This window comes from Carcharhinus amblyrhynchos, chromosome 21 (genome assembly GCF_965287045.1).
Source record: "Carcharhinus amblyrhynchos chromosome 21, sCarAmb.v2.hapA, whole genome shotgun sequence".
Lineage (NCBI taxonomy): Eukaryota > Metazoa > Chordata > Chondrichthyes > Carcharhiniformes > Carcharhinidae > Carcharhinus > Carcharhinus amblyrhynchos.
In genome coordinates this window covers 47,787,868-47,808,963 of record NC_137344.1, presented here as the reverse complement: position 1 = coordinate 47,808,963, position 21,096 = coordinate 47,787,868, and the positions used below count along the sequence as shown (strand labels likewise).

Genomic DNA, 21,096 nt, shown 5'->3' with positions numbered 1-21,096 from the left:
GACGATAAATGTCAGTCTGGCCAACCATATGCACATATCATAACAGACTGTCCAGGTTCTTAGGCAATGCTAGTTTGTTATTATATTAAGCTAGTTATCTAGAGGATAATCTGCACCAGTATATTGTTAACAATATTGAAACTAACTATTGTCAACTCTTTGAAGATGTTTAATAGAAAAGTGTTGCGGGCTTTGATGTCCAGTTTTTTAATTGATCACAACTTTATCCTTCAAGTAACCAGACCAAGACACGGAGCTCTCTTAAGCAGTTGTTTAATCAAGTTACGTAGCTCAGAAACTGGCAGGTCACAGCCTGTAACTAACCAGAATGCAGAATTCAGAGATACATACGCAATTATAGTTTCAAATTTGATTACAATTCGCATCTACCAATCTCAATCACCTTACACTTGCTTCATTATAATGTTGAATTAGTGTGAAGACTTGATACATTGTATTTACAAGCTATGTTCTGTATCTGTCTATTTCCAAATCAGGGTGGCATGTGGCTCAGGGGGGATCTTGCATTCCCATGAGGATCACTGTACCTCTCTCCCCTCCCACAGCTTAGAGGCGCACAGGCATCGCCCAGCCGCCCACTTACAAATTCAAACCCCATCAGCGCCGCACTTGTGAGCGCTGGTCGTGAATGCAACTGTCCAAATTCCTTAAACTAAACGAGTCATCAATGGCCACTGGGTGTCGGAGTTACATTCTATCCAAAGGCATTCGATACAGGACTCTCAGTTGTAGAAACTAGTCTTTAGCAAAGTTGACAGAGTCTCAGGGCTGTTCCAGCTCCCATTCGAAAAGCAGGATAGGCTGTCTGTGTATTTATATTTGTAAATTTGTGGATTAGGGTCATTGTGTCTGTCACACTGTAAAACGACAAGCTCCGATTGTCCAGAAACATTCCAATCCTGTTGTAGCTCACGCTTGGTACGTCAGATTCGACTCCATTCTCAAAGATTAAGAAAGTATCGCGTGGTGTTAGGTGCAAATCTAAACACCAGGACTGGTTATACCTACCCAGCACAGAGGAAAGGCTAATGCCTTTTCTTTCAATATCAGAGTGTGTGATGCCCACGCAAATATGGTCACTCCTCTGATTTTTGAACAATTCAAATTCAAAATATCTACGACTCAAGTTGCCGATCCAGACAGAGTCACACAGGATTTGTGGTTGCTGATCAAATCTGTCTGGGTGATCAGGGTAATTTATTGGTGTTGAATACCACACTGCCTGATACCTGTTAGAGAAGTGAAGACAGCCGTTTGCAGAGTTTAAATTGAATCGGAGTCTTCCAGCATCTGTGAAGACAATGAAAGAAAGGAAATCCCTTTGTTACAACACGTGTTTGAAAAGACAGATTGGAGTCGCTATTCCTCTTAGGCTCCCCTCGCGAGGGGGCATGGGTTTAGGATAAGGGGCAGGAGGGGATTTGAGAAAAACTGTATCACTCAGATCAAAGAATCAAAGAACAACACAGCACGGGAAACAGGCCCTTCAGTCCAACGAGCCCGGGCCGCCATCTTAACAATGTGTTTTTCCTCCTCCACCCTTGACCCATGTCTATGCTTATGGTACCCCCATCGGAAACCAGATTGAGGGGAGACTAATTTAGGGACAATTTGTTACACCCAATCAGCCTAAGAGCACATCCTTGGGGTGTGGGAGGAAGCCAGAGCACCTGGAGGAAACCCGCACAGACACGAGGAGAATGTGCAAACTCCACACAGACAGCGACCCGAGCCGGGAATCGAACCCGGGACCCGAGAGCTGTGAAGTAGCAGTGCTAACCCACTGTGCTACCGTGTCGCCCAACACTTAACACTCAGAGCATTCATAGCAAAGTGGATGAATTAGTTACACAAACAGTTGTAAACGGGAATGATATAACCGGGATTATGGATACGTGGTTGCAGGGTGACCAGGGATGGGAACTGAACTTCCAAGAGTATTCAGAATTTAGGAAGGATAGACAAAAAAGGTAAAGGCAGTGGAATTACATTGCTGGTTAAAGAGACAATTAACATCACACTGAGGAAGGATATTCACTCCAACAGTGTGGAATCTGTGTGGGTAGAGCTGAGAAAAACCGAGGGGCAAAAAGCACGAGTAGGGGTTGTCTATGGACCCCTAAGCTGGTGATTTTGGAGATGGCATTTAACAGGAAATTAGAGATGCACGTGAAAAGGGAAGATCTGTACTTGTGGGCGATGTTAATCTGCGTACGGGTTGGGCAAATCAAATTAGCCGCAATATCGTCGAGGAGGAATTCCTGGATGGTTTTCTGGACCAGTACACTGGGGAAGCACCTCGCGAGCAAGCCATCCTAGACTGGGTATTGTGTAATGAGAAAGGAATAATTGGCAATGTCGTTGTGTGAGATCCCTGTACTCTCTGGAATGCATTAAAATGAGAAGCCATCTCACTGAAACCTATAAAATTTCCCAGCCAGAGATTCTAGAATGAATAGTCTCAGGTCAAGGGTTTGACCGTTTAAGACTGGGGTGAGGAAAAGGAAGACTTGTATTTATAATGCACTTTTCTTCAAGAGTCTAACAGCCGATGAAGTCACTTTTGAAGTGTAGTCAGTGTTGTAATGTAGGAAATGTTGAGGGATCTTGGGATAATTATTCACAGATCCTTGAAGACAGCCAAACAAGTGAATAGGATATTAAGAAGGCATATGGAGACACTTGCTTTTATCAGTTGTGGCATAGACTATATGAGCGAGGAAGTAATGTTGGAGCTGTATAGAACATTGGTTAGGTCACAGCTGGAGCACTGTGTACGGTTCCAGTTATCTCACTATAGGAAAAGTGTGAGCAACTAGAGGGTGTAAAGAGGACATTCACCAGGATGTTGCCTGGGATGGAGTGTTTGAGCTATAAAGGAGAGAATAGATAGGCTTGGATTGTTTTCTTTAGATGTGGAGATGCTGGTGTAAGACTGGGGTAAACACAGTAAGAATTCTCTCAACACCAGGTTGAAGTCGAACAGGTTTATTTGGTAGCAAACGCCACTAGCTTTCGGAGCGCTGCTCCTTCGTCAGGTGAGTGGAGAGCAGCACTTTGAAAGCTGGTGGCATTTGCTACCAAGTAAACCTGTTGGACTTGAACCTGGTGTTGTGAGCCTTCTTATTATTTTCTTTAGAGCAGTGATGGCTGAGGGTGGGGAATGTGACTGAGGCGTATAAGACTAGGAGAGGTTTGGACAGGGTGAATTGGAAGCAGCCATTCCCCTCGGTTGAGAGGTCAATCATGAGGGGGCATAGGGTGAGGGACAGGAGATTCAGAGGAGGTTTGAGAGAAAGGTTTTTCACTCAGAGGGTGGTGGGAGTCTGGAATGTGCTCTCTGGGAAGGTAGTGGAGGCTGGAAAATTTACAACCTATGAAAAAATATTTGGATGAGCACTTGAAACATCATAACATTCAAGGATATGGGACAAGGGCTGGAAAATGGGATTAGTGTGACTTTAGTGGTAGTTATTGCTGGTGCTGACCAGATTTGAGAACATGGGGATGATTTGAGTGAGCTACCAAACATGGTATCAAATTCGATCCAAATCAGAACTATTGATGTCAGCTTCTCAAGCCTTTTGGCGAAGATCAAGTGTAGTGTTAGGTTATATTTCAACTTCATTTGAAGCAATTTTTAAAAGTGGCATCTCGGCCTAAGATGCAAATGAGATCAAGCCTTGGAGGAGGAGCTATGCCTGCTCCAATCAGCTTGGATCCTGTAGGTCAAGCCCAAGACAGGAGGTGAGAGCCCTGTCTTGCCAACTTGGATTGGGAATGTCTCAACTTGTTGAACAAACAACAAAGAACAAAGAACAACCCAGCACGGGAAACAGGCCCAACGACTCTGAATTGGATTTGATTGGAATAAAAACAAAAAAAAAATTAGTACTATTGATGTCAAGTTGAAATTGAGAGCACTGGGTGCACACAAAATCAAAAATGTTATCAAGATGTTCGGGTAGGGTAGTACCACAGGGCGGGCCTAACTGTTTGTGCTCGAGCCTGGAGTTTTGTACCTCCCACCACCAGGGAACAGTTGCTGTGTTTGCCATTCGAGGGACCATGCGATTTGGACAGCAGGAAAATCTGGATCATTTTGGCCACTTAATTCCACAACAGCTTCTTCCAGTCGTTCCGACAGTCCACATTTCAGACTGAGTTGAACCAGGAAGTGGAAGTGTTGCTCCAAAGCACTTCCTGTGAACTATTTGCGGATTTGGCAAATCGAACAGAATGTAAACCATCATTGAACAAAACACAGCACTGGTCAGGAACACTTACACTGTAAGTAATATGTTCTAGAGACGGTCTTGGGTATGTTCTTGATTTGAGTGGCTGTACAAAGTAAACACAATAAGACAAAAATCAGTGAGATCCTACAGGTAGCTGCAGGCACACATTTCTATTTTATTTAACATCTCATTAAACACATTAAATAGATCAATAAGGAGAGATATCAATAGAATAATTTGCTCTGAGGGTTGAAGTTACTCCCTGGGTAAAGACCAGGAGGTGGTGAGGGGAAATCTCTTTGGGTCCAGAATCGGAACTGCCCAGGACTGACCCAAAATTAGGCCCATTTCCAATTATTTAGCCAAGCTTCCAGATGCTTATTGTCGTTTGACCGGCTGTTCACCTATCCCTGAAAGCCAAAACTTCAAGTTGCTCGTCTCTCAGTGTTGGGCAGGGGCAGACTTAGTAAAAACCGTAGAACCCTACAGTGCAGAAAGAGGCCCTTCGGCCCATTGAGTCTGCACTGACCACAATCCCACCCTGACCCTACCCCCATATCCCTACACATTTACCCACTAATCCCTCTAACCTACACATCCCAGGACACTAAGGGGCAATTTTAGCACGGCCAATCCACCTAACTCGCACATCTTTGGACTGTGGGAGGAAACCAGAGCACCCGGAGGGTACCCAGACAGACACAAGGAGAATGTGCAAACTCCACACAGATAGTGACCCAAACTGGGATTCGAACCCAGGTCCCTAGAGCTGTGAAGCAGCAGTGCTAACCCACTGTGCTACCGTGCCGTAGTAATTCAGCCTTGCCCAGTTTCCCATCACCAGAAGCCTTCTATTGGAAACAAAGGAAGTGCTGTGCCTGTGCCTTACAGCTGGTAAGACTGTACCCCGGGGCCTCCCAACAACAGTCTGGGTTACAGCAACAGGTTTTAACACCCCCCCATTGATCACATCCCATTGGGCAAGCCTCCACTCACTCGATAAGGGGGTTTGTACACCATGAAGCCCATGGGGAGATCTATCAATGAACCTTTCTTTGAGGTTCTACCCTAGACTTTAACCTTGTAAGAGACTGGCCCTGCTTGCTCCATAATGATCCCAGGGATCTGTTTGGGATCACGTCGGAAGAGCCAGACCACCCGTTTTAAATGTTCTTTCTACCCTTGCAGAATCGGAATTTCTCTTCTAACTTTAGTGGCATTTTCTTTTAGTGCTGCGCCAGGATTTGTCTACAGTGAGAAGCCAAAGCAGAGAAAAGCGAAGGTGTTGAAGATAATCCCATCAATGTTACTGTACATCAAGTCTTTTGCTGGGATGCACAAACTCTGTGTAGAGAATCAGCCCAGGCGGCATGGTGGTTAGCACTGCTGCCTCACTCTGCCAGGGACCCGGGTTCAATTCCAGCCTTGGGTCACTGTCTACGTGGGGTTTGCACTTTCTCCCCGTGTCTGTGTGGACTCCCACAGTCCAAAGGTGTGCGAGTCGGGCTGATTGACCATGCTAAATTGAACTTGGTGTCAGGGGGATTAGCAAGTGTGAGGTTATGGGAATAGGGCCTGGATGGGACTGTTGTCAGTACAGGCCCGATGGGCCAAATGGCCTCCTTCTGCACTGTGGGGATTCTACAATAACACAGGCCAGACCACAGCTATCTTTTACAAACCAGATCCTATCCATGGAATTGTCACTTCCTGTCATAACATCCCTCCCCCCCCACTTCAGTCCACTTCCCCCTCAGTGTCCCCACGGTGAGAAGTTCCTTCCTGTTGTTTAGCGATTGGTCTGAGGTCTGTTGAAGGTGGGGCTGGGTCAGACAGTGCAAACCGAGAGGGGGACCCGTGTTTCCGGAGGGAGTGTCGCAGGGTCAGCGACGCGGGTTCCTTCTCAACCTCCATTTCAGTCTGGACGTCCACTTCCTCAGCTCCCATCTCCGAGTCTGTGCCTTCAAACTTCAGACTATGCCTTCAGACAGGGTGGCACAGTAGCAAGGTGGGTTAGCACTGCTGCTTCACAGCTCCAGGGTCCTGGGTTCGATTCCCGGCTTGGGTCACTGTCTGTGTGGAGTTTGCACATTCTCCTCGTGTCTGCGTGGGTTTCCTCCGGGTACTCTGGTTTCCTTCCAAAGATGTGTGGGTTAGGTTGATTGGCCATGCTAAGAAATTGCCCCTTAGTGTCCAGGGATGTGTAGGTTAGAGGGGATTAGTGGGTATAGTATGTAGGGATATGGGGGTAGGGCCTGGGTGGGATTGTGTTCAGTGCAGACTCGATGGGCTGAAGGGCCTCTTTCTGCACTGTAGGGTTCTATGAGTCTATCCAGAGGGACAATGTGGAGTCAGCTTCGAGCTGAGGACTGATACTGAAAGTGGCCATCTCCATGGCCACTTGTGAGACCTGCTCAGGTGTGGAATCCCTGCCCCTGAGATAGTCCAGGTGTTCCTTTACAGCGATCCACCTGCACCTCTCTGGAATATGTTTTCTCTTGCATTGTCATGGCCTTTCTTTGGCTACCTGGTGGTGATATTAGGGCTTCAATATCGTAAGGGCCCTTTAACATTTGGTTTACACAAGCTCTCTCATTGAGGACTGATTACAGGAGGTGCCTCCCCCGCCCCTCGCTGGAGGATATTGTTGCCTGCCCCCCGCTCCCCCATAGCTCAGGGACCCCTTCTACAGCGATCTCCAGCAATAAAACTATTCCAATGGCTTCTTTAAAGTCCAAATTGGGCGCTGCCAACCGCCTCTTCTGAGTTATTCAGGCCACATACCAATCACAGTCACTTCATTGCAGTGTTAATGTAAGTTTACTGTGACGCTAATAAATAAACCTTACTTGAAGCTTTATGAATTTTAGGAACCTGATTGAGTTATTTGTTACAATAAATACACAAATCAAAAGCTGCCAAGTTGATCTGACATTTGTGCTGTTAATATGACTATATAAAGTTCTATTGGGGAAATCGGTCAGTATTGGAGTATTGGTGAATTACCTTCTCATCCTGGTCGCCTTCTTGCCCTACCAGGATTCATATTTTTCTTTAGTTTCCAAAATCGCTAATAAGTTGTCATTAAACTGCGATCACCCAGTCTCCCATCCTGTCTCCCTTGTTAACTGATACAGTCCGGTTCTCCCTCAAAACTGCATCGTCACTTCTCTCCTCCCTTGACCACTCCATTCTTGCCAACTACTGCTCCATCTCCAATTTCCCTTTCGTCCCTCAGGTGTACAAACATTGTCCTTTCCCAAATCCCAGAACTCCGCGCTTGGATCCCTCGTATCAGTGCCTGTTTCACCGTGCTGACGCAGCTCTTAACAAAGTAACACAGGGCATCCTATGTGATTGTGACAAAGGTAAACTTTCCCTTCTCGTACTTCTCAACCTGTCTGAAAGTTTTTGACTTGCCTGATTACACAATCACCCTCCAACACCTCTTGCCCTGTTGTCCAGTTGGCTTACCTGGCTCCATTCATGTCTTCCAATCATGCGCCTTCTTTAAATGGCTTCAGTCATTGCTGAGAACATTGCCATTTCTTCCTTCCGTCTCTTTGCCTTGATACCTTTCTCTCCTTTAAGACACTCTGCAAAATCTACCTTTCGTTCAAGATTTGGTATCTGACCTAATATCTGTTGATGATGTCTCAGAACCATATTTTCAGCCTCTCCGGAGCAGCTGTTGTCTGCAGCAGAGGGACACTGTTCATACCCAGAGTTTGCCTTAATGTGTTAGCAATACTGGGAGCAGCAGGGCCAATTTTAACCCAGTCTCACACTGAAGACAGCATGTGTGAGGTTGGCAAGGAGGATCTGTCTTGTGTCTCTGGTCTAATGAAGCCAGCAAGTAAAAGCCCCGTTTCAATAGAGTTTCAGTGAAGAACCTGTTGATTTGGAACATATAACAAGTGACAAATCATATCTGGACTTAGTGTAGAATCAAAAATACTTACAAAATATGAACTCTTCACTATTCTTCACCTTTGGATGTTCTACACAAAGCAAACATAGTGAGGAGAAATCATTGAAGGCTAATTTCCACAGTGATCTTCAGCAAGTTACATTGTTCCATTTACTTCATTTATCATTTCAATACTGAGAACATAAGAAATAGGAGCAGGAGTTGGCCATCTAGCCCTTCAAGCCTGCCCCGCCATTCAATAAGATCATGGCTGATCTGAAGTGGATCAGTTCCACTTTCCCGCTTTCTCCCCATAACCTTTAATTCCCTTGTCTGTCAAAAACCTATCTACTTGTGTCTTAAATATATTTAATGAGGTAGCCTCCACCACTTCAACGGGCAGAGAATTCCAGAGATTCACCACCCTTTGAGTGAAGAAGTTCCTCCTCAATTCTGTTCTAAACTGTCCCCCCACCGCTTATCTTGAGGCTGTGCCCCCTAGTCCATAATACACAATAGGTTCTATTACCTATAATATACATATTATATGTACATAATAGGGAGAGAAACCTATCGACCTATTGCTCCCAAGGGAAAACACACCCGTTTTAGCTGGCTGCCTAGGACGTGTGAAAATTTTCCGTATCCAGTCTCGGGTCAGATGTTGATCAGGACTGTTTGCAATACAGGTTTTGGTCTCTGCATCTAGGCTTCAATGGCATAATGAAGTTCCAGATTTAGCCGCAGTTCTTCGACCTGCAGCCCAGGGACTGTACGCCACCCTAACATTTCATATGTGGTTCCCAAACCTTTTCAGATGGATTTAAGTTTCATGACTTAAATTCGTTTAGATTTTTTCTCAAATTAAGAGTGGTGATTTTATTGAGGCAATGAAAAGTTAATTCCTGTGCTGTCGGGGTTCTATAAATTGCACCTATCTCTTTAAAAGGTGACATAGTAATGAGCATTGCTGCCTCGCAGCGCCAGGGACCAAGGTTCAATTCCAGCCTCAGGTCATCAAAAGTCTGCACAGGAGCCTGTACATTCTCCCCGTGTCTGCGTGGGTTTCCTCCGTGTGCTCCAGTCTCCTCCCACAGTCCAACGATGTGCAGGTTAGGTTGATTGGCCACGCTAAACTGACCCGAGTGTCAGAGGGAATAGCAGGGCAAACGTGTGAGGTTATGGGGATAGAGCCTGGGTGGGATTGTGGTTGGTACAGACTTGATAGGCCAAATGGCCTCTTTCTGTACGGTATTCTATGATTATTCAGCCTCACAATGCCAGGGATTCGAGTACAAGTCTGGCCTTGGGTCTGTGGCCAATCCACCTAATCTTTGGACAGTGGGAGGAAACTGGAGCACCCGGAGGAAACCCACGCAGACACGGGGAGAATGCACAAACTCCACGCAGATGGTGACCAAAGCTGGGAATCAAAACCAGGGTCCCTGGCGCTGTGAGGAGGCGGTGCTAACCATTGTGCAAAGTCCCACCTACTCTTTAGATAACAGTCACTTGCCTTATCCATATTGCTGAAACAGTAATAGGTTAAAACAGTGTATGAAATCACTAACCGCTGTTCCGTTTTTCGAGGATTTGCTTGGAGAACAGCTGCGTTCGCTGTTCGACCCATGTGGCAAGTTCTGTGACAGCTGCGTTGATCTGAGCCATTGTGGACTTGACATCTGTCTTCTGTTGTGGGAAATCCAGAGGTTGCACGCTTGCTTTTAAACAACTGGATTCCTATCAGGGATAAACATAAGAACGTAAGAAATAGGAGCAGGAGTAGGCCATCTAGCCCTTCGAGCCTGCCCCACCATTCAATAAGATCATGGCTGATCTGAAGTGGATCAGTTCCACTTTCCCGCTTTCTCCCAATAACCCTTAATTCCCCTGTCTATCAGAAACCTATCTACCCGTGACTTAAATATATTTAGCGAGGTAGCCTCCACCGCTTCAACGGGCAGAGAATTCCAGAGATTCACCATCCTCTGTGGTGAACAAAGCACAATGGATAACACGACAGCTCAGTGACTATCACTGTTTGCTGTGCCGTTAGAGGGAGCTGGGTCGGATCTCCGATTTGGGTCGGTGTCTGTGGGAGTTTGCACATTCTCCCTGTGTCTGCGTGGGTTTTCTCCGGGTGCTCCGGTTTCCTCCCACACCCCAAAAACGTGCTTTTAGACTGATTGGTGTTAACAAACTGTCCCTAAATTAGACCTCCCTAAATCTGGCGCACATATAATGCTCTAAATTTACACCCCTTTATTGTGGAGTCCAAGAGGCGTAGACAAAAGTCATAGATAGAAGAAGGATTGGAATGAGGCACCTACGGAGTGTTAAAATGGGCGGCGTGGGCTTGTCGGGCCGAAGGGCCTGTTTCCTGTGCTGTGTTGTTCTTTGTTCTTTGTAAATCACACCATCAGCTTAAATTCAATTTCAGGACTAACACTGACTGCACTGCCCTTTCTCCCTATTTCTTCCTGGAGTTTGAGTAACACTGCCCCATCCTCAATAGCCCCAAGAACACTGACCTATCCATCTAGTGTGGGACTGGTCTTACTTTTCAGGCTGGACAGGTGGAGGTGCCAGGAACCCTTACCCCAGAATAAACCGTTCGATGTGATCAGGGTACGTGGGAAACAAAATACGAAACATCTCTATTAAACATTCTCGTGACAGCTTCTCAAATCTATAGAGTTGCAGAGATTTAACAAGACAGAAACAAGTGTTTCGAGTTAAGTGCTGTGCGCTGATACTTACGCTCCACCCAGTCATTTCACTCTCACGAGAACAGTTGAGCTCATTGAGTGGAATTATCAGTAAACACTTGAGGGACTGACTCATTCACATCAAATATAAATACAGGAATGACTAGCCGACTCAGTCCAGCAAGAATCTGTTCACACAGCTGCAAAGGGAGCGGGTTAGCTTTGTTTGACTGACAGCTTTAATACCTTGCGATAACTGGATCTTTATCTTTAAAGTGGTCTTGCCATGCCTCTGTGTTTGTTTGGAGAAGATTAAGAGGTGTGAAATAGACTAAAAGGTGTTTACAATGGGATTTCCCTACTTATTACTCATTGACAGGTTTCTGGAGAAGGGACAATTCTGAATGGCTATTTTCTTTCTATTACATGAGAACTTATAGCAAACTGTGTAGACTCTGGTTTATTGGTTATGCACCGAGTGCAAATTAGGTGAGTGAAATGGTAAATAATCACACAAGTTTAAAAATCACATGAGCTGCAAGCTGTATTTCAGTCACACAGGGAAAGCCATGCAAAAACCACAAGTCTTGATTAAACCCAGATGAGAGTCAAGGACCATTGAATTAAATGATGTGCAGCTGTAGCTCATGTTTGCTCACAAGAACAAGCAACAATGGAAAGGGAGGTTGATATCCCTTTGGTCAGAGAAAGACCTATGATTGCTTGATGATATAACATGCACAACTTTTCATTGGACATTATACCCTTGTGCATGCATGATGTAACCTTAATCAATAATTGTGAGTGGACAGAGATAACTCCTATGCTTTTATTGGTATATGCCAATTACTTGTAATCAAATTTGAAACTGTAATTGTTTGTATATTTCTGAATTCTGCACTCTGGTCTTCAAGATTTAGTCAGGGTCTTTTAGCTATAGTAATAAATCATCTTAAATCACTCTATGACTTTGTCTGGCTACTTAAGGGAAACGATAGTTTGAACTACAGTAGGAGAAACATCATGACAGCCCCATAACAGATTGGCGATGGGTTGGGATTTATTCAGGCCAGGAAAAACTGTGGCAGAATTACAGTGCGCGAGTATTTGCCAACTGATTTAAAGAGTGAAATCCCAGCCCAAAGTAAAGTGGACCAGACAAGGTGAGCGAGAAGCTGAAGGGAGATGCCTCCGAGCCTCCGATTTTTGTAATTGAAAATGGGTCAATAAGACGACGGGGCCATGGTGCAAACCAACAAGGCGAGAGCTCAAAAGACAGACCTTGAATTTGTTACTGAGAGGGAAGTAAAAATACCAGAAGCTTTTTTAAAAAATATCTGAGAAAGGCAAGCTCTCTCTTAAATCAAGATTCCTAATGTGGTGCAGGTCACTGCAGCTGTATAGTCAGCAAAAGTTAAAATGTAATCAAAGGATGTCTTTTGAAACATAAGATTGGGTTCTACGTTTGAATTACAGCCATGGAAGTAAGGTGAAACTTTGTGTTTTGGTTAAAATAGTTTAACCCTCTTGCTGACTGAAGAACTCCCAAAGAATTGAACTTCTGATAGAGCCAAACTGAGAGTGGGCGAGAAGGAGAGACAGACAAAGTTTTAGATACAACTATTCACTTGAGAGTGAACATCAAAGGTAAAGAATGTTTAAACCAGGAAGGTGGACATGCTGAAGATGCTGTGCGGTCTGTGTTAACATAGAACATAGAACACTACAGCACAACCAGGCCCTTCGGCCCACAAGTTGCGCCGGTCACATCCATACCTACCAGGCCATAGAACTATCTGTAACTCCCAATCTCATTAAATCCCATGTACTCATCCAGAAGTCTTTTAAAAGACCCCAGCGAGTTCGCCTCCACCACCACCGACGGCAGCCGATTCCACTCACTCACCACCCTCTGAGTGAAAAACTTACCCCTAAGAAAAGTGTTGAATAAGAGTATAACATTGTAGGATGGTTAGAGGAGATGTGAAGGGACAGCCTTGCAAAAGCAAATGGAAAATCCAAGAAACCACAGCCAGTACGTGAATATATAGATGGCAACTGGAGTTAAAAATTAGTTTAGATTGTAAGTAACTGAGTGCATTGTACTTTTATTATCTGTAATTTCACTATTTAAGATAGAATGTATGTATTAGCATTCATGATTTTTATGTAGTAAACTTGTATCTTTATTCTTTAAATAAATATGAGCACCCAGATTCTAAAGAAAACAATGCTGATCTCTATCAGGATCTTCCAAAATCAAGATGGGAACCTTAATCCTACAAAATTTCCCAATCCCACTTTTCCTTGATGAATATCTGGCCCTCAATGAGATAGCTGTTTGATCAAAATAACTTAGGGAAAATTAACAAATGGAAAAGCAAAGGCTGATCGCCGGAAATCTCTGATCTCGCCGGTGACTGGGAGTGAAAGGAGTTTTGGTTGGAATACAAAATTCTCCATTCTTGCTGGCAGCAGGGGGGTGGGGTGAACAAGATCAGAGAATCCCGCCCGGCAAACATGAAACAGATTCCCAACCTTCAGCCCTCAGTGGAAGAACATGATGTCCTGAACAAATGGACATTTTTCTCTGGACATCTGGACATCTCTGGACAACTGGACATCCTTCTCTTGGCATCTCTGGACAACTGGACATCCCGCTCTTGGCATCCCTGGACAACTGGACATCCCGCTCTTAGCATCTCTGGACAACTGGACATCCCGCTCTTAGCATCTCTGGACAACTGGACATCCCGCTCTTAGCATCTCTGGACAACTGGACATCCCGCTCTTAGCATCCCTGGACATCCCGCTCTTAGCATCTCTGGACAACTGGACATCCCGCTCTTAGCATCCCTGGACAACTGGACATCCCACTCTTAGCATCTCTGGACAACTGGACATCCCACTCTTAGCATCCCTGGACAACTGGACATCCCTCTCTTAGCATCCCTGGACAGCTGGACATCCCGCTCTTAGCATCTCTGGACAACTGGACATCCCGCTCTTAGCATCCCTGGACAACTGGACATCCCGCTCTTAGCATCCCTGGACAACTGGACATCCCGCTCTTAGCATCCCTGGACAACTGGACATCCCACTCTTAGCATCCCTGGACAACTGGACACCCCTCTCTTAGCATCCCTGGACAGCTGGACATCCCGCTCTTAGCATCTCTGGACAACTGGACATCCCGCTCTTAGCATCCCTGGACAACTGGACATCCCGCTCTTAGCATCCCTGGACAACTGGACATCCCGCTCTTGGCATCCCTGGACAACTGGACATCCCGCTCTTAGCATCCCTGGACAACTGGACATCCCGCTCTTAGCATCCCTGGACAACTGGACATCCCGCTCTTGGCATCCCTGGACAACTGGACATCCCGCTCTTGGCATCCCTGGACAACTGGACATCCCGCTCTTGGCATCCCTGGACAACTGGACATCCCGCTCTTGGCATCCCTGGACAACTGGACATCCCGCTCTTAGCATCCCTGGACAACTGGACATCTCCCTCGGGACACCAGCCCCAGCAACAAACGTGAAATGATGTCCTTACCTGCAGAAAGATGAGTTGGTGATCGATCTTCAGCAGGGAGCTCAGCTGATTCTCATTCCTGCTGAGTTCAGCACCCCTCTGTTGGAGTTGGCTCCTGATGCTGTCGACCTGGCGCAGTGCCACCTGCTCGTCATCATTAACCAGCCCAATCGCTTCCCTGTGGACTGCTTCCACGGCTTGGATCATGGCAGCGAGTTTCTCGGTGATTTCAGTTCTCACCCCCTCTGCGGAATTCTATTAACAACAGAGGAAAATTGGCAACATTCCCGAATGAGGACAGGCCGCATTGATTAGATTCATGCTGCCTTAACTATTAAAGATCATCTGACTGAGAGGTTCAGCAACAACTTGTGATTATCAGGTATCATTAACATAGCCAAACATGACAAATCACTCCACGGTGGATTAACAAATAAAATTTCACACCAAACACAGGAGAAAGAGAGATAAAAAGGAGTTTAGGGAGCAAATCCAGTTGTGGGACTCAGCAGCTCAAGACACAGCCAACACTGATAGAGTGATGGAAATTGGCGATGTGCAAAATAATTTGGAAGATTTGATAGATTCCATAGAATTGTAGAATACCTACTGAGCAGAAAGAGGCCATTCAGCCCATTGAGTCTGCACTGACTCTCCGACAGAACATTTCATCCAGGTCTTAACCCCCTCCCCACCCTAACCCCGCAACCCTATCCCTATAACCCTGTGCATTTAGCATGGCCAATCCGCCTAACCGGCGCATCTTTGGACTGTGGGAGGAAACCAGAGCACCCGGAGGAAACCCACGCAGACACGGGGAGAAGGTGCAGGCTCCGCGCAGTGACCCAAGGCAAGATTTGAACCTGGGTCCCTGGAGCTGTGATGCAGCAGTGCTAAGCACTGTGTCAGCCAGATAAAGAGAAACTATTTACTTTGGTGGGGGAGACCAGGATAAGCATAAACTTCAAGTTTTGATCTGGGCATTTAGGATGATGGTGTGGAGATGCTGGCGTTGGACTGGGATAAACACAGTAAGAAGTCTGACAACACCAGGTTAAAGTCCAACCTATTTATTTGATAGTAAACTCACAAGCTTTCAGAGTTTGCCCTTCATCAGGTGAATGGAGAGTTCTGGCCTCAGACAGAGCATATAACAGCACACTCGGTTTAGATCATAGAACCGTACAGTGCAGAAAGAGGCCCTTTGGCCCATCGAGTCTACACAGACCATAATCCTACCCAGGACCTAACCCCACATCCCTCTAACCTACACATCCCTGGACTCTAACAGGTACTTTTAGCATGGCCAATCAACCTAACCCGTACATCTTTGGACTGTGGGAGGAAACCAGAGCACCCAGAGGAAACCCATGCAGACACGAGGAGAATGTGCAAACTCCACACAGACAGTGACCCGAGACGGGAATCGAACCCAGGTCCCTGGAGCTGTGAAGCAGCGGTGCTAACCACTGCGCTACCGTGCCGCTCTACAGATTACTGATTAGAATGCGAGTCTTTACACCTAACCTGCTGTTCAAGCCTTAAAGGTGCCGACAATGTGAGTGGAAGGAGCATTGAGCACAGGTTAAAGAGATGTGTATTGTCTCCAGACAGGACAGTAAGTGAGGTTTTACAAACCCAGGCAAGTCACGGGGGTTACAGATAGTGCGACATGAACCCAAGATCGGCATTTAGGATGGTGTCAGGAAACATTTCTTCACACAAAGTGGGAATCGGGAACTCCACGCTCCAAAACATTTTGAGATGAAGTAAAAGTTCAGATGCATAGATTTTTGTTAGCCAATGCTCTTAAAGAATGTGGAACCAAAGCAGATGAAACCATCTAACTGAGTAGCAGAACAGCCTCAAGGGACTGAATGGCCTTGTCCTACTCCTATGGTCTATCTGGAGAAAATCTCATTGTTTTAGAAGAACCTAAGAACTAGGAGCTGAAACAGGCCATCCAGCCCCTCGAGCCTGCTCTTCCATTCAAGGGCTGTTCTCATCTCAGCCTCATCTCCATCTCCCTGCCCACTCCCCATCACGCTTCATCCCGTGACTAATTAAAAGCCCATCTATCCATCTCCTTAAATTTGTTTAGTGTTCCGGTGTCCACTGCACTCTGGGGTAGGGTATCCATCAGATGCGTGGCCCTGTGAGTGCAGAAATTCCCCCCTCATTTGTGTTTTTATGAAGTCCAGAATTACCAATGTGCTTACCTTAATTGAGTCAGCTTTTAGCTGAAGATTATTGGTCTCTGCTAATGCGTTTTGTAGCTGTTGTTTGTGACGAGATAACTCCTGGAGAATCAGTTTCTGGAAGGGAAAAAAAAACCCCACATGCGATTAATAACCTACCGTGAGATTGCCTGAATTACACCCAAATGTTTCAAATCCCCCATCTCCATACAATCCTCAAACTCTACTACACTCCAGGATCTTTCAGTTCTCCAATTCTGGCCTCTTGCGGATCTTGGATTGTTATTGCCCCACCTTTGCCATCAGCTTCCTGAGCCCCAGGATCTGGAATTCCCTTCCCAAGCCATCTTTTTAAAGTCTCTCCTTAATCCTAACATTTTGACACAGGTCCTAATTCCTCCTCTTCATTTGTGTCAACCCTGAGTCAGCCCCCTCGATCCAGTGTCGGGAAGATTGTGAGTTCTTGTTCCACTCCAGATAGAACATTCCAGCGCAGTTCAGGCCCTTCGGCCCTCGATATTGCGCCGACCAGTGGAACCAATCTAATGACCCTCTAACCTAAACTATTCCAATGTTATCCATATGCCTATCCACTGACCATTTGAACGCCCTTAAAGTTGGCGAGTCCACAACTGCTGCAGGCAGGACATTCCACACCCTTACTACCCACTGAGTAAAGAACCTACCTCTGACATCCATCCTATAATTACCACCCCTCAATTTAAAGCTATGTCCCCTCGTGTTAGCCATCACCATCCGAGGGAAAAGGCTCTCAGTGTCCACCCTATCTAATCATCTTGTATGCCTCAATGAGGTCACCTCTTAACCTTCTTCTGTCTAACAAAAACCACTTTGATACTTGGACACAAAAGCCTCAGCTGACACTCTAGTCTGAAACTGCACTGTTAAAGGTGCGATCTTTCAAGCAACATAAGAACGTAAGAAATAGGAGCAGGAGTAGGCCATCTAGCCCTTCGAGCCTGCCCCACCATTCAATAAGATCATGGCTGATCTGAAGTGGCTCAGTTCCACTTTCCCGCTTTCTCCCCATAACCCTTAATTCCCTTGTCTATCAGAAACCTATCTACCCGTGACTTAAATATATTTAGCGAGGTAGCCTCCACCACTTCAACGGGCAGAGAATTCCAGAGATTCACCACCCTTTGAGTGAAGTTCCTCCTCAACTCCGTTCTAAACTGCCCCCCCCTTATCTTGAGGCTGTGCCCCCTAGTCCTGTTATCCTTTCTAAGCGGGAAGAATCTCTCTACCTCTACCCTATCCATCCCCTTCATTATCTTATACGTCTCTATAAGATCCCCCCCTCATCCTTCTAAACTCCAACGAGTAAAGACCCAGTCTATTTAATCTCTCTTCATAGGCTAACCCCCTCATCTCTGATACAACCCCTTTGGCATATATATAAGATCCTTTGGCACTGGAGAACAGTGTCTTGGCCAATATTTATCCCTCAGTCAACCTCACAAAAACAAATTACCTAATCATTATCACATCGCTGTTTGTGTGAGGTGACTGTGTTTCTTAGATCGCGATAGTGACCAAACTTTAAAAGTATCTCAAAGAGCTTTGGGATGTGTGGTGAAAACTTAGAAATTACGCTTGCTGACCTACACCTCGCAGGCAGCGCTGAGGATGACTGGGATGCTATCCATTCATCTGCGCTGAAGATGCTCAGGCCCTCTACCCGATGAGAATGATGAGGAGATACAGGTTCTACTTGTTGAAAAGCAAGAATTAGTTTCGATAATGTCAAATTTATTGGGTAATGTGCTTTCAGAGCAAAGATCATAGAATCATAGAACCCTACAGTGCAGAAAGAGGCCATTTGGCCCATCGAGTCTGCACTGACCACAATCCCTCCCAGGCCCTACCCCCAAACCCCTACATATTTTACCCACTAATCCCTCTAACCTAAGCATCCCTGGACACTAAGGGGCAATTTCTTAGCATGGCCAATCAACCTAACCCGCACATCTTTGGACTGTGGGAGGAAACCGGAGCACCCGGAGGAAACCCACGCAGACACGAGGAGAATGTGCAAACTCCACACAGACGGTGACCCGAGCCAGGAATCGAACCCAGGACCCTGGAGCTGTGAAGCAGCAGTGCTAACCCACTGTGCTGTAAAAAAAACTGTAAAAAGGTATTAAATACTCAGTAAGTGTTCCCTCGGATAAGACAAGTACCCTGTTTACTGGTTTCTGGGTATGTACTATTCACTGTCCACACACAACTATTCAAGAACATTACTGTGGAACGATCTGGATTTTAACTCTCAATATTGATAGCTTCCACCCTGAAACTGGGTCTCTGTCTCAGACCTACAAACAACAAAAATCAGCCGGGGAAACAGGCCCATGCGCCGCCATCTGAACACCACCAGTCCCCCCTCTCCACCCACGATCCCTGTCTAATGTTTTATGGTAAAAAGTCTGACAACACCAGGTTTTAGTCCAACCGATTTATTTGAGAATAGACTCACAAGCTTTCGGGGTTAGTCCCTTCGTCAGGTGAATGGAGAGTTCTGGCCTCAGACAGAGCATATAAAGCACAGACAGTTTAGAGATTACTGATTAGAATGATAGACAGAGCATATAAAGCACAGACAGTTTATCATTCTAATCAGTAATCTCTAAACTATCTGTGCTTTATATGCTCTGAGCACAGACAGTTTATCATTCTAATCAGTAATCTCTAACCTGTCTGTGCTTTATATGCTCTGTCTGAGGCCAGAACTCTCCATTCACCTGATGAAGGGACTAACCCCGAAAGCTTGTGAGTCTATTCTCAAATAAATAAGTTGGACTAAAACCTGGTGTTGTCAGACTTTTTACTGTGTTTACCCCAGTCCAACGCCGGCATACCCACATCATGTTTTATGGCCTAGATTCCCTTACCTGTCGTTTGTCCACTTCCTCTGGCACAGTTACAGTTTCGTGAATAAGATGTTGCTCGCCGACACACAGCTCACAAATACACCTTCTGTCCGTCCTACAGAACCGATCCAGAGGTTTCCCGTGCGCCGCACACTGTTGCTGGACTTTCAGCTGGCTGACTGGGTCGACCAGGGTGTGGTCCCCGAAAGCTGGGCTCTTCTCGTGGGCTGCCAGGTGGCCCTGGCAGAGGGTGACCAGGCAATCCAAGCAAGACTTCCTGCCTTTCAGCTTGGTGCGGGCGCAGAGATCGCAGGCCACGTCCTCCGGGCCGGCCTCAGCCCCAGCTGAGAGCTTGCCGCTGGACCTGAGCTCCTCCAGGATTTCACACAGGATGAGGTTCTTGTGCAGGCTGGGCCTGGGGCTGAAGGTTTGGAGGCAGTGCGGACAGCTGGATCTGTCTGGGCTGGAGTTCAGCTCCCAGTAACACTGCGCACACTGCAGGCAGAAGCTGTGGCCACACGGGAGAGTGGCTGGATTGCTGAAGATGTCTCGGCAGATGGCACAGACAAACTTATCCTGAGAGCCCAGCGGCGAAGCCATGGCGATGGGGACCCAACGCAGTAAGAAGTCAGGTTAAAGTCCAACAGGAAACCAAGGCAGGATTCTCGCCTGGGAAATCAGCAAGTCTGCTCTTGCACAGCAAGGAGAACAAGTTCTTATCGAGACAATTTGTCGATTCATAGACACAGCCACACTATGTGAACCCCTCCCTTGTTTACTGTTGGTTTGGTTCCTCTTTTCCCTGCTTCCCGTGGAGATCGGATTCCCTCCTCCTCCCCAATTCACTGACAGCTGATAACCCCAGGTCAAAATTTACAGCCAAATCTTCCAACAGCCAGCTCTCTCTCCCTCTCTCTCTCTCCACTCCACACTGCCCTGCGTTCTCCAAAATAGTTCCAGGAACCTCCCAGGCAAAGTTTCGCTTTCATTCCCAACACTTCCTCCTTTTCCTAATAAGGGGGAAGGGGGTGGGGATGGGAAGCACACAGGGTGAGATTTTACAAGCCCAGGCAATTTACTGGGGCTACGTGTCAACGCTGGAAATTGAAAGCAAAATGAATAAAGGAACGGTAGCACAGTGGTTATTAGCTGTGAACAGCAGGTAAAGATGCTGTTAACACATATACCTGTACACCATAGTAAAATAGCTTAAAGTCAGGTAAGATGGATATAGTCAGACACATGGCCAAACCACATTATGGGAACAATAATTGGTTTTAATCACAAAGTAAAAAGTCTGACAACACCAGGTTTTAGTCCAACCTATTTATTTGATAATATACTCACAAGTTTTCGAGGGACACCCTCTTCGTCAGGTGAATGGAGAGTTCTGGCCTCAGACAGAGCATATAAAGCACAGACAGTTTACAGATTACTGATTAGAATGCGAATCTTTACACCTAACCTGCTGTTCAAGACCTGCAGTGGCTGATAATGTGAGTGGAAGGAGCACCGATCACAGGTTAAAGAGATGTGTATTGTCTCCAGACAGTACAGTAAGTGAGGTTTTGCAAACCCAGGCAAGTC

The 21,096-nt window shown here is 46.1% G+C and overlaps 1 protein-coding gene across 1 annotated transcript; it reads right to left on the bottom strand.

Annotated features, from left to right (window-relative positions):
* Positions 1–222: 222 nt before the first annotated feature.
* Positions 223–20,274, bottom strand: LOC145356500 (E3 ubiquitin/ISG15 ligase TRIM25-like). The gene is made up of 7 exons (XM_080209228.1): positions 19,531–20,274; positions 16,637–16,732; positions 14,439–14,672; positions 9,741–9,909; positions 8,222–8,260; positions 4,309–4,362; positions 223–1,311 (listed from the first exon to the last, which is right to left on the bottom strand). The coding sequence occupies exons 1-7, from the start codon at positions 20,107–20,109 to the stop codon at positions 764–766; spliced, it is 1,719 nt and encodes a 572-aa protein (XP_080065354.1). The 5' UTR covers positions 20,110–20,274; the 3' UTR covers positions 223–763.
* Positions 20,275–21,096: the final 822 nt, after the last annotated feature.

What these genes read in the sequence shown, in the direction of transcription:
- LOC145356500 (XM_080209228.1), bottom strand. Translation starts at nt 20,109, where the DNA reads ATGGCTTCGCCGCTGGGCTCTCAGGATAAGTTTGTCTGTGCCATCTGC. An exon ending in TAAAAGCTGACTCAATTAAG is followed by an intron (nt 14,673 to 16,636) that starts GTAAGCACATTG and finishes TGTTGTTAATAG; the next exon opens with AATTCCGCAGAGGGGGTGAG. An exon ending in TAGAACATATTACTTACAGT is followed by an intron (nt 1,312 to 4,308) that starts GTAAGTGTTCCT and finishes TTGTCTTCACAG; the next exon opens with ATGCTGGAAGACTCCGATTC.